This window comes from Nilaparvata lugens, chromosome X (genome assembly GCF_014356525.2).
Source record: "Nilaparvata lugens isolate BPH chromosome X, ASM1435652v1, whole genome shotgun sequence".
Classification (NCBI taxonomy): Eukaryota; Metazoa; Arthropoda; class Insecta; order Hemiptera; family Delphacidae; genus Nilaparvata; species Nilaparvata lugens.
Window position 1 is genome coordinate 48286813 of NC_052518.1, and position 15007 is coordinate 48301819.

General features: G+C 35.2%; 1 protein-coding gene across 2 annotated transcripts in view; it reads right to left on the reverse strand.

Annotated features, from left to right (window-relative positions):
• The window catches only part of LOC111054495 (mitochondrial 10-formyltetrahydrofolate dehydrogenase), a 165901-nt gene that overhangs the window by 83522 nt on the left and 67372 nt on the right, over nt 1–15007 (reverse strand). For both annotated transcript variants that reach the window (XM_039441247.1, XM_039441248.1), the window contains one exon: nt 5380–5591. In XM_039441247.1, the coding sequence (XP_039297181.1) occupies nt 5380–5591 (212 nt within the window). The remainder of the gene's footprint in view (nt 1–5379; nt 5592–15007) is intronic.

Genomic DNA, 15007 nt, shown 5'->3' on the forward strand with positions numbered 1-15007 from the left:
TGAAATTATCATTTATTCATTGTTGAAACACCGCTGATTTATGTAGTTATATTACAATACTATATTATCAATATTCTAATGTTGCATTCAATCTTCATTGTAATTAATAAGTTTTCATAATATGTGAAATTTGCTGCATAATTGGCTGTTGTACTGTAATTTATTGTAGATTCGTGTATGAACCAGAATGTATTGTAACTTACTTGAATAAATTTGAAATTTGAAATTTGAAAATTTGAATTTGAAACCCAGGGTACAGCCATGAGCACCAGGATGGCACCATCCTATGCAAACCTATTCATGGGCCACCTTGAACAGGATTTCCTTTCCAAACAAACCCTATCCCCCCTGATATGGCTCCGTTTCATTGATGACATATTCCTCATATGGCCTCATGGACATGATACCCTCTCCCACTTCCTCAATCAACTCAACTCCAACTACTCTGTCTCCTTCACCTGGAATATCTCTGAATCCTCCATCAACTTCCTAGATGTCAATGTAATCCTTTCCAACTCCAATAGCTTATCCACCAATACTATCACCAAATCCACCCACACTCAACAGTTCCTACACTTTGAGATTTGCCATCCCTACCACATCAAAAGATCCCTCCCACGTTCCCTCTCAATCCGAGGCCAAAAATTTGCAGTGATCCCCACCATCTTGACCAGTACCTCACAAAACTCCACCAATCCCTCCTGAAATGTAACTTTCCTGAAAGGTTGTTACAGAAACAAATCTCCAAAACTGGCACTAATCGAACCACAAAAAAATCCCAAATCCCACAAACTCCAAAGCTCTGTACCACCTACTTCCCTGAAATCGAAAACCTCAAACCTTGAAGATCTGTTCCATGTTGTCTCCTCCAATCCCACTACCAAACACCTTTTTCAGCAACCACCCACCCTCATTTATAAGCAACCTCCCAACCTCAAGAAAATTTTCAGTAAAAACAAATCACTCACCTCTGATAAAATCCCAACTCCACCTGGTACCCTACCTTTCAAACGCCCCCGCTGTAAAACCTGTCCTATCACTGATTTTTTCATCTCCTTTACCAGTCCTATCACCAACTACACCCACCAAATCCATCAATCCAGTAATTGCATCTCCAAAAATTGCATCTAACTCCTTTCCTGCAACGTTTGTCCTGCCTTCTACATAGGTGAAACCACCACTGCCCTAAACCTCCGGATCAACAATCACAGGGCTTCCTTTAAAAATAACACTTCCCTACCCACTCCCACCCATGGCTCTGAGCACAACAAGAACTTTGACCAATGCTTCAAAGTCAAAGTCCTCGCCACCCTCCCTCCCACAGCCCCCTCCATAGATGTCAAGATGAAAGAATTGGCTTTTATTTGGGTGCTTGGAGCTACTTCCAGTCCTGGTCTTAACAGAAAGCAATAGTACCATAACTATCAACTCTACACCAACTATACAATTGAAATAAATTTCATCATATATAAGAAATTTGACAGCTATCAAATATTTAATAAATTTTCAATAAAAATGAAAATAAAAATAAATTTAATTCCAATTCAATTGTATAATTCCATTTTCTAAATTTATTCTACTTCATTTCGGATTTCTAATTTTAAATCTCCTCTTTTCTATCAATTCATAATCTACACCTTTCCTTATACATAACCCACTCAGATTTGAAATCTCCCGCTTGAAATAACGGGGATGTTTCACAGAGACAAGTTATCACAGAGACAAGTAGTGTTTTTGAACGATATTATTTTCACAGGAGCAAGTATTTCTATAAATGGCAGTCTCACAGGAACAAGTTCCCACAGAGACAAGCAGTTTCATAGAGACAAGGTCTCCGTCCAAAGTAGTAGCGCTATAAATGGCAGTCTCACAGAAGCAAGTTCTCACTGGAACAAGGTGTTTCACAGAAGCAAGGTCAGTGTCATAGAGACAAGGTAGCGAATGTGGGAAGAAGTTAGGCGTGTTGCCTACATCTGAACTTCAAGGCACTCCATTATTTGTTCTAGTAAATTGAATGTCTGCTATTTTTTAATCATGTAGGTATATGATTATGATTAAAGGTTTATCATATAAGATAGGGATGGGTTGGTAACCTATTAGAATTAGATAGAAGATAGATAGAATTATGAAGATAACTTAAATAAATTGAGTTCTATGCAAATGTAATATATTCCTACCAAACTCCAAGATAACTATTCCAATATATCTAATAAGTATATATTAGACCTTCAACCAGAAAGAATAATCAATATGAATATGAAATTTAATTATAGTATTATTATTCTCTAGAGCCCTGGAAATATCGCTGTTATTGTTCTTGGTACCTTATACAAAAGGGACTCCATAATACAAAAACGAATCAGTCCTTGCCGGACAAAGCTAGAGGAAGAAGAAAAAGAATAATAATAATAAAATAATAATAATAATAATATAATAATAATAATAATAATAATAATAAGAAGAAGAAGAAGAAGACGAAGAAGAAGAAGAAGAAGAAGAAGAAGAAGAAGAAGAGAAGAAGAAGAAGAAGAAGAAGAAGAAGAAGAAGAAGAAGAAGAAGAAGAAGAAGAAGAAGAAGAAGAAGAAGAAGAAGAAGAAGAAGAAGAAGAAGAAGAAGAAGAAGAAGAAGAAGAAGAAGAAGAAGAAGAAGAAGAAGAAGACGACGACGACGACGACGACAGGAGGAGAAGAACAACAAGCGAGAAGAAGAAGATAATAGAAAAAGGAGACAGAAGAAGAAGAAGGAAGAAGAGGAACAATAATAAGAAGAAAAAATATAGATAGGAGAAGATTATAACCGTTGAGTACACTGTTTTACTACAACCACTCTTTTGACGAATTGAAAACTTATAAATTACTGGTGGTACTCCCATACAGTAACAGTCAGGGGTGTATTCAAATACCGTTGGATAACATCTTTCCAATATTGTTTCATTCATCTAGAAGTATATAATCTGTTCTTTCTTACATTGATATCACTTATGTATAAGTTACTGCAGTATCAAAATTATTTGATATTGACTGAACAATTAAAAGTCACATTGAAATAGTTATTTTGGAGTTTGGTAGAAATACATTTACATGGAACTCAATTTATTCATTAAAGGCAATATACATAATTCTAATAGGTTCTGATAACCCATAATGATAAAATAGGTGTTCAATGAATAAATGAAGCCTAACAACTTGAAATATATTTCAAATTATTTAAGATTAAATTGATTCTACCTCGGTGCGAGTCAGCTTTACATTTGTACATGTATCATTGTATTGAATTATTAAATATTTGATGATTTTGGTAAAACGAAATTTTAATCCTGGACTAGTAGTTCTATGAACAGCAGACCTCGCGCAGTTATAAAACACAGCCTCGTATCATACTGTCCATAAGAGTAAATCCTGTTTGTATGTTGTGTCGGCAAGATGTCGGTGGCTGTTGGGGTTAGTGTATCAAAAATATGCTAACATCAAAAGCTAATCTCCTTCAACACACTGGCAACAGGTCAGCCCGAGTTGAAAGCAGATAAAGGTCGAGAGAAAATACTATCTTTTCTTTCCGTTATTAATTGCATGCGTCATTGAATGCAATGAATAGTCAACACGACAGCTGATTTTTTACTAAGTTACGTTGATATATTAATTGCATGCGTTATTACATGCAATTAAAAATCCACTCAACAGCTGAATTATTATGGATGATTCTATTCTGATGTTTACTGTAATATTGGCGTTCGAAGGAGACTTTACCTATTGTATTAACCTTAAAATGCAAAATTTTTAAAAAACCTTGTATATACGTCGAGGCACAATTTAAAAAGAAATATACCTGTCAAATCTCATGGTAATCTATTGCTGCGTTTCGCCGTAATTGCAGAACATATAAACATAAAGAGAAATGCAAAGCCGTCGACTTGAATCATAGAAATCACTTCGCTCGGTCAATAAATCGAAATTTTAAGAAACCACAAATATCCTGTATGAAAAGGGGAATCAATTGCTATGTAGATTTGAATCTAAATGTCTAGAATACACTAAACAGTCCACTAAATTCATCATTTTTTCTCCACAGGAGAAACGTTTAAAGCTGGCATCAAATGATGTCACCACATTATTTACATAATTATGTAAATTATATATTTATATATGTATGTCACGTGGATTGAAGGAGCGTTGTTTGTCACGTTGTTTGTTGATTGAAGGAAGATTCTATTTTACAATTCAAATAAATCATAATGTAATTTACTTATCCACTTCGAGATTTACATAGTGATAATAAGTAGGAAATGAAATGTATAGCAAACACTTCAGTTGCTATGTAGGCCTACTGTATTGTATTCTGTAGTGTCTTATTTTTTACTAAAGTGATGAAGTATCAGAAAATACTATTATTCAGCATTGTTATGTATTATTTTCAATGTAATTTTTTCTCTTTCTTTTCAATAATTTAAAATTTGTTATTATTTTAAGTAAGTAGATAACTTAACTATTGTTTGTTTTTAATCATATTTTTTGTATTGTTATAATACTTGATAGAGAGTTGAGTGTAAGAGAGGGTCGACTGCCCCCTAACTTCGCTCTCTAAGAAAAATAAAGGCAGTCATTCTATTCTATTCATGTCACCATAATATATATGTATATATATTAAAAAACAGATGACATCCAATTTATTAGAGCAAATGGAATGGCTTCATCTTCATGTGTAGGCAACACACCACACCAACCTTGTTCCTGTGAGACTGACCTTGTCTCTGTGACACTCCACTTGTTCGAATGGGACTCTACCCCTCTTCTTCTTCCAGTGACACTACTTGTTCCAGTGAGACTGACCTTGTCTCTGTGAGACTGACCTTGTCTCTGTGAGACTGACCTTGTCTCTGTGAGACTCACCTTGTCTCTGTGGGAACTTGTTCCTGTGAGACTGCCATTTATAAGAATACTTGTTTCTATGAAACTTGTCTCTGTGACACTAATATCGTTCAAAAACACTACTTGTCTTTGTGAAAACTTGTCTCTGTGATACGGACCCGAAATAACCCATCATGGCCCACCAATTACTCCCATAATACTCCTTCAATCAGTGCGCCTCCGTTCGTCTGTGCTCTATGGTCTACACTACATCTCTACCGCGTCTCTGTGGTCATGACCATTAGAATGTTCAAATCTGCACCACTTCACTTCCTGTTTGATTGACAAAGGGGGCCCAGCTTCCGAAAATTCTCGTTTAAATGTAAGTTTTTAAGTGTTTTTAATCTATCCGTGTCGTATGTATCCTGTATATATATATATATATATATATATATATATATATATATATATATGTGTGTGTGTGTGTGTGTATGTATATATATGGACCAACCTTATCTATATAAATAAACATACCTTACAACATCCATAGATCGTGCTCCACTTTCAAAGAAATGTGTCGAATTATCAACTTCAGTCGACAAGATATTTGTCCATATTGTCTTGAGAAGAGGAATGATTTTCTCTTCTTCAGTCGTGAGCACAATGCTAACTTTCTCCTCTTCTTTTTTCCCAAAGTTAGCTGCTGGTATCATTCTACCAGCAATCGAAATTCGTTCAAAGTTCACCTGTAAATCAAGATACATTACTGATTACTATAAAATAAGTTATACTATCAGTAATATCAAGTTACCTACCCACCTGAAGATAAACGATGAAGTAGCTTTGTATCTTCTAGCATGAATAGGGGCACCGTACTGTGCTATTAGTATTTGGACTTTTCATTCAATAAGTTGGTTGATTGATTAAAATTGAGTCAATTATTTGTTACATACCTATTGGCCTCGGACATTAAAAGGGCCGCTTTCCAAGCTCGGGATCTATAAGTTCTGGACTTACAGAGTCCAGGACTAAAATAAGCTCTCGGGTCTAAATTGACTTTCTGAGTCACTTTAATGCAGTAAACATGAGGGAAATTCACAATATTTAGCTGTTGTATTGTTGGCATTATTGCAAAACTGAAACAGCTGATTACAGCGGGACAATTCAAATGAGCATGCTCTCCAGACTATTTTGTAAAAATACGTTCTGATTTCTTTGTAGGCCTATTCAAAGCAAAACCTTTGAAAGGTGAATGAATAAACATTTCATTTTATGTTATGCTATTATTGATCTTTGATCCTAACCAGTGATTTTGGAATAAAAATTTCATTAAGGTATTCAGTTTGAAAACGTATTTGTTTTGAAAAAAACTGGAGTAATAATTTATTATTGTTATTATTATTAATATGTTGAATATGACATTGATTAACAACATTCAGATTGGAATATAAATTCCAAGGCAATCCTTGTATTATTTTGCTTGAACATTTTTAGGCTATGTCACAGTCGTAAATTGAGGTTAGTTTTTTACTCATAATTCTAATACAATTTTATTCCAAAATGAACTTGCAAATTATAAATTATGAATTTAGATGGACTAATCCAAATAATTTAGGTATTCCATGACATCTATTTGACTTTTTATCTACTCCAAAACAATAACTGAATTGTGTTTGCTCAGTTAAGTCTAGAACTTGAATTTAAACCCTACCCCAGTCGAGGGTTTAAAGTCACGCTGTTTCAAGTCCTGGACTTAACGATTTTTGATAAATCCTCGACTTGGAAAAAGGCGAGAATCTAAATCAAGTCCTGGACTTATAAGCCCAGAAAGCGAAATTATAAACTCCAGGGTCTAACATGATCTCTAAACTCCATAGTCTATTTAAGTTCTCAACTATGTTAACGCTGTGACTGGGAAAGCCAATTTTCTGACTCCAGAGTTTAAAGCCAGTTAAAGTCTAGAACTTAGCTAAATCCCGAGCTCGGAAACCGGCCCTATATGGAACTTAGGACCACGCACTAGATCCCAGATTGTGGCAGATAGCTTGCAATTGGGGAAATTGAGGGAAATACATTAAAGTTCTCTGAAAATTGTCACCAGAGAAGAAAAATATTTTCGAATTACAAATGCAATAAAAAGTTGCAGAAATGAAAAAGAAACAAAACAAGTAGTGTTGTACTACCGAAACGCTTTTTTCATGACTTTTCCCCCCTTTCCCCCATCCCACCACACCCATGGTGTGTACCCAACTTCCCCCGCTCATGACGCACCTCCCCGCTCCACCCCGCTCCTGCCGCACCACCCCTCCCCTTAGAAGGAGAAGATGATGTACACCACTTCCTCTCTCTCACTCTCTCTCTCTCTCCCTCTCTCTCTTGGTTATGTCAAGTGAGTAAACGTGTGTCAGCTCAGCTCCGTCTTCTAACAGATATTTCGTAGGGTTATACAGTTCAATTCACTAGATATTATACATCAAGTTATTCAGTTTCTCGAGCTAAATTCAATAGTGTAATTATATTTTTGATTAACTCACACTCTTTTTATTTATCTTGAAAAAACATTCCTAATTCTTCAGTTCACCTTCTCGCCTAGCCTATAAAAGTGTAAATCCACCTAACGGTACACGATGGTTCGACCGAACAGAGGCACGCCGAAGAATGAGGTCAATGCTCTGAAGCCAGGGCCAGCTATTTCTGGATCACTGTCTGAAGAGACCCTCCGAATTATTCGACAGCAAATCGAAGAGTCTGTCCATTGTGCTGTATCAATGGCAGTGAAGTCTATTTTTGAGGAACTTCAGGCATTGAAGGAGGAGAACAAACAGCTGCACGATAGAATTCGTGAGCTAGAGGTGTCTTGTCACCTGAAGGTCGACGACCTCGAGCAATATGGGCGCCGACATTCCATACGTATTTTTGGGATCCCGGAGAGCGACAAGGAAGACACGGACCTGCTGGCGCTCGATGTCTTCAACAAGAAGCTGAACGTGCCCGTGACTCTGGCGGATGTCAACCGCTCGCATCGCGTTGGAAGGCGTCACCACCTCAACAAGGGCAAGCTAAACCCAAGGACCGACCCATCATAGTACGACTCTGCAGCTACCGGACCAGGAAGATGATCTTCGACGCTAAGAGGAAGCTGAAGGGTTCCGGCGTCACCATTCGCGAGGATCTGACTGCGGAGCGTCTCAAGATCCTCAACGCTGCGGCCGACCGTCATGGGCATAGGAATGTCTGGTCATCGGATGGGAGGATCAAGATCTCTATCGGCGAGGGAGGATCCAAGAGGGTCCACACAGTCGAGAGGATGACCGACCTTCAAAAAATAAAGGTAAATTAAATCATTTCAGGATTCGATGACTAAGGTGCCCTTCACTACAATAATAGGAAATTCATATTAATACATTTCACAGTAGATATACCTTGGCATTTTTCATGAGCTGGCTTTCTGTTCTATAAATGAATCTTTCCACTGCTATTTATGATTATACATGAGGCAATTATTTCAAACTAAGGAGATCCACATTTGTTAATACTGATTAATAATTTATCTTGATATTAATTCCCAAAACTACGTTCAATGCATCAACTACTATACTCCAGAGGGTACTTAGAGAATCATTATCTCTATTCTTACTAATAATTATTACATCTCTTACCAAAATTATTTCCATAATTAATAATTTTCGAAATGCTGAATTTCAAATAAATTGGATGATTAACATACGTTATAGATATGGATGTAATCTATAGGTAAAGATAGTAATCTCTTCTATATAATGATATCTTCTACTGTTGCCACAGCTTGAACAATAGAAGCTAATGTGTGAAGAATTATTGATAGAACAGAGGGGTGGGTAGTCTGTTCATATGCTTATATAGGGGCTGTGTTTCATTTAATGTTATCTTAGACATTCATCACTAAACTATTACAGTTCTCAATTTACTACTTTTATCGTTATTGCAACTCCCAATAGTAATTATACTTCTAATACTATATAATATTTTCATACTTCACCGTTCAATACTATTTAAAACTCATCTAAAATAATCTAGCACTTTCTCCATCGTCTCCTCTACTCCTTATTTTTTCTTTCTCGTTTCTCTTCTTGATCTTATATTTATAATGATTACTTGAATATTGTTGTTTGCGATGATGATTATTATTCTTTTCTATTCTTCTTCTTCTTCTTTTCTTCTTCTTCTTCTTCTTCTTCTCTTTTTCTTCTTCTTCTTCTTCTTCTTATTCTTCTTCTTCTTCTTCTTCTTTTCTTCTTCTTCTTCTTCTTCTTCTTCTTCTTCTTCTTCTTCTTCTTCTTCTTCTTCTTCTTCTTTTCCTTTTCTTCTTCTTCTTCTTCTTCTTCTTTTTCTTCTTCTTCTTCTTCTTCTTCTTCTTTTCTTCTTCTTCTTCTTATTCTTCTTCTTCTTCTTCTTTTTCTTCTTCTCTTCTTCTTCTTCTTCTTCTCTTCTTCTTCTTCTCTTTCTTTTTCTTTTCTTCTTTTTCTTCTCTCCTTGATTAATTCAAGATCACAATGCGATGATCTATTTCTTATTCTATAGTTCAGTTTCATAAGTTCTTCGCAATTTGTGCACATTCCTTCTTTCTCTTCTTTTCTTCCCTATTATTATCATTATTTTCCCTGTGATTTTTCCACTAGCTATCCAGCATGTTCAAATGTTTATTTTTCTTTCTATATCTATTTATCTTTCTACCTTTTCTCTTTCTACCTTTTCTCTTTCTATCTGATTACCTTCTACTAATATCCATATATTATATTATAATATCCATATAATATTCGATTCTTTCCCACATTAAATCATACTATTCCTCTTCAATTTTATGCGAATATTATTCATTATCAGTTGTATTATGTATCTTTCCTCTATTGATAACTTTCTTCAAAGATTTTTCGTTTTTCTGCTGGCTTCTTCTTCTCTTTTTCAGTTTTTACTGGATCCCATTTCACTCTATCTCCACCATGAACACGATCTTCCACTACTGGATTTCATCTCTCTCTATCTCCACTTGGACTCGATTTTCCACCACTGGATTCCATCTCTCTCTGTCTCCACTTGGACTCGATCTTCCACTACTGGATTCCTTCTCGCTCTACCTCCACTTGGACCCGATTCTTCCACTACTGGATACCTACTCGCTCTATCTCCACTTGGACCAGATCTCCCACTACCAGTTCTTCCTCAATCTTCATCTTATTCACCATTAGGATTATTCATCACCGAAACTCCACACATCTACATCTTATTGTGTTTAGTGAATTTCTGAACTAGTGCTTTAAATAGTGAAGGGAGCCGAACTGTCAAGGCATACTGAATGCACTCGAATCAAGAGACTTTTTCATTTAGGTTAAGTTTTATCAGTTTCATCCCCATTTCCCCCGTCATGTGTCGTTCTGAGGTCGGTTCACGATTGGTCTGCTGCTTCCATGATGCCTCTTACTGACACGTCAGCTCGCTCGCCCTCAAGTAGGTATGATTATTTCAATAATAGTAATAATGACGCAGGTATGTTTCTAGCAAATAAGCTCCACTCTTTCAAAAAACTTTTCAAGGCTGCTCACCTTAACGTACAATCCCTCAGTTGCCACATTGATGAACTCAGAGCAATCTTCCGTTTTCAGGACTTCAATATAATCGGAATTTCCGAATCATTTTTGAAGCCTAGTATTTCATCAAATTTTGTTGCATTGCCTGGATATAATCTTTTCCGGAATGATAGATTAAATAAAGCTTGTGGGGGTGTAGCAATTTATGTGAAAGATGGTATCAAAACAAAAGTTTTAATCACATCTAAACAAGAGTATTGTTCCAGACCAGAGTTTATGCTACTTGAATTATCCTTATCTAGTAATGATAAATTACTCGTTGGTATCTGTTATCGCCCACCAAAAATAGGTCATTTCACAGATTTCGAAAATGCCTTGCTTTCTCTTATGCCTTGTTATAACCGTATACTAGTTATGGGGGATATGAACACCGACTTGAACATGACGAATCGTAACTTTGACTACTTTCAACTGACTACAATTTTCCAATGCCTAAACATGACTATTTTACCCCTCGATCCAACTCATCATACTAATGAATCAGACACACTCATTGACCTTCTCATTGTTAGTGATCCCAATGAGGTTGTTCAAGCAGGCCAAATCTCAGTCCCAGCTATTTCTAGACATGATTTGATCTACTGTGTACTTTCCCATAAGATACCCAAGCCAGAACAGAAAATTATCACTTATAGAGACTTCAAAAACTTTGATGAAGCCGCCTTCCTGACTGATGTGGCTCAGACTCCATGGCATCAAATTGAAGCATTACCCTCAGTTGATGACATGGTCAAGACTTTCGAGAATTGGACTTTGACTTTGTATGACAAACATGCACCTTATGTGACAAGGAGGATTAATAGAAAACGACGAGTACCGTGGATGACTGAAGACATACTTAAGATGATGGGACGTAGAGACAAAGCACATAGAAAATTAAAAAGACATTTGACTTGGACAGTTTGATAGAGTATAGGAGCCTTAGAAATAGGGTTAAACAGGAATTACGGAACTCAAAGATTAGGTACTTGAATTCGTTTATGACAAACAATAGACAAGACTCTAAATCACTTTGGCAGGGAATAAAAGAATTCGGGCTTGGCAAACAGAAATCGAATCCACAAATTGACTTACCATTGAATAATATAAATGACCATTTCGTTTCACACTCTAACCAACGCGACGAAGTTGTCATTGCTAATCATATAGATGATCTTGAAGAGCAGGTTACAAACTTAGATTTACCAATCACTGATCAATTTCATTTCCATCCAATCTCAGAAGAAGACACTTTCAGAGCAATTCAACGTATTCATAGTAATGCTACGGGTGTAGACAAAATTCCTATTAAATTTATCAAGAAGATGTTATTTGCTGTTTTACCAACCATTACATACATTTTCAACAAGTCACTTGAAGAAGGCATTTTCCCTGAAAACTGGAAGTTTGCTCTGGTTCGCCCTCTAAATAAAGTTCCATCACCCAATAAAGTTGAGGATTTTAGACCAATCAGTATTTTACCTGCATTGTCCAAAGTGCTAGAAAGACTCATTCATGCTCAAGTTGTAAAATTTCTAGACAACAATAGTAAGCTTCATAACTTTCAATCAGGCTTTAGAAAATTCCATTCAACTGAGACAGCTCTGCTTCGTGTCACTGATGATATAAGGTTAGCTATGGACCAAAGAAAATGCACCATCCTCACCCTATTTGATTTTTCTAAAGCATTCGATACTGTTGATCATACAGTCCTTCTGAATAAGTTGGCTATTCTTGGTTTCAGTCACAACTCGTTAGTTTGGTTTAAATCCTATCTATTAGGTAGGAAACAATGTGTATCTGTCGGTGACAAAAAGTCAACTTGGAAAAACGTTATGCATGGAGTACCACAAGGTTCAATTTTAGGCCCTCTCCTCTTCACTTTGTATGCTAATGACCTTTCTTCCATTATCAAATTCTCCAGTTTCCATACTTATGCAGACGACCTTCAAATCTATTTAAGTTGTCCCATAACAAAAATTAATGAAACAGTTGGAATAATGAATCAGGATATCAATTCGATAGTGGAATGGATAAAGAAAAATGGCCTTAAGCTTAATCCCATCAAAACACAACCAATTATAATTGGATATTCTCGTTTTATAAACAATATTGACCTTGATTCGATTCACAAAATTAGTGTAGACGGTAATGACATTCCTTACTGTAGCTCAGTTAAAAATTTAGGCATTATTATGAATAATACTCTTGACTGGTCAGAACACGTGAACAAAACTTGTAAAAAGGTATTCTCAGCCATGCATGCATTGAAGAAAATGCACGATATCCTCCCTAGAAACATTAAATTATTATTGGTTCAATCTCTCATCTTCCCACATTTAATGTATTGTAATTCTGTTCTTAACGATATGCAAGTCACTCTGAATGATAAACTACAGCATTGCCAAATTATTGTCTACGTTTCGTCTACTCTCTCCAACGCCATGATCATATCACCCCAGCCCACATTGCTAGTTCAACATTGAAGCTTCCCGATCAGAGGCTTTTTCGAATAGTCAAGCTTGTTAGAGATATCTTGAAATACGGTAATCCGAACTATTTTAAAGATGATTACAAATTTGTCTCTGAAGGTAGGAGGATAGATGCTTCACATACTAGAACCGGAGAAAGTACTTTAAGGATACCCAATCATCGAACTACTATTTTCACAAAATCCTTCTTAGTCAGTGCCTGTCGTGCATGGAATACACTTCCTGTTTCTATCAGGTCTATCGAGAGCCGAGCGAGCTTCAACCTGACTTTAAAGAAACATATTTTGGAACAAATGACTGAAACTGTCCGGCCCTAGAACGATCACATGACAACCATCCCTCACCCATTCCACCAATATAAACCTTTAAACCATGTTATAGAACGAATTGTATATATATATGTATATATATTATATAAACTCATGTTATTTCAATTATCCACTGCATACTGCTGTATATTACTGAAATTTGATAACCCTGATCTACTTTCAGACTACTTCATTTTATTAATCAGTAATTTGATCTTATCTACCTATATAATTATTTTACTTTATCAATTTTCTGTTTTTTTTTCTCTTCAATATTCATATTGATTAAAACTTTTACAATATTTCCATTAATAAATAAATCCTTAGTTTAAATAACGAAATTAACGTTTTGGTAGATAGTTAGTGGGGAGGATATTTTTATTATTCTTCCCAAAGAATGGACATTGATATGTCCAAAGCTCCGCCAATTTATGTAGATGCATAACAATATGATTATTATCTATAGTTATTATATTACAAATTGCTTTTTCATATCATATACAGTTCAATAGTTATTTTCCTAGTCTATATTATGTAAATTCATCTATAATTTTGCTGTATTGTAAGCTATTGTATATAAGTGTATAAGCCAGTATATATTGTAATCTACATAAATAAAGTACTCAATCAATCAATCAATCAATCTTTAGTCATGATCTATTTCATTTATTGATAGTCACGGTCTATTTGATGATTTATAGCAGAGAGAGAGAGAGAGAGAGAGAGAGAGAGAGAGAGAGAGAGAGAGAGAGAGAGAGAGAGAGAGAAAGAGAGAGAGAGAGACATGCTCTATTTCATTTATAGATAGTCACGGTCTATTTGATGATTTATAGCAGAGAGAGAGAGAGAGGTGAGAGAGATTGATTGATTGATTGAGTACTTTATTTATGTAGATTACAATATATACTGGCTTTTACACTTATATACAATAGCTCAAAATACAGCAAAATTAAAGATAAATTTACATAATATAGACTAAGAAAATAATTATTGAACTGTATATGATATGAAAAAGTAATTTGTAATATAATAACTATAGATAATTATATTGTTATGCATCTACATAAATTGGCGGAGCTTTGGACATATCAATGTCCATTCTCAGAAATAATATTAAAAATATCCTCCCCACTAACTCTTTACAAAAACGTTAATTTAATCAAATAAACTAAGGATTCATTTAGAAATGGAAATATTGTGAAAGTTTTAATTAATATGAATATTTATGAGAAAAAAAACAGAAAATTGATAAAGTAAAATAATTATATAGGTATAAGATCAAATTATTGATTAATAAAATGAAGTAGGCTGAAAGTAGATCAGGGTAATCAACTTTCAGTAATATACAGCAGTATGCAGTGGATAATAAAAATAACATGCGTTTATATTATATATATATATATATATATATATATAAATATATATATATACAATTCATTCTATAACAGGTTTAAAGGTTTGTATTTGTGAGATGGGTGGGGGATGGTTGTCATGTGATCGTTCTAGGGCCAGACAGTTTCAGTCATTTGTTCCAAAAGATGTTTTTTCAAAGTCAGGATGAAGCTCGCTCAGCTCTTGATGGACCTGACAGAAACAGGAAGTGCATTCTATGCATGACAGGCACTGACTAAGAAGGATTTTGTGAAAATAGTAGTTTGATGATTGGGTATCCTTGAAGTACTTTCTCCTGTTCTAGTATGTGAAGCATCTATCATCCTACCTTCAGAGACAAATTTGAAATCATCTTTAAAATAGTTCT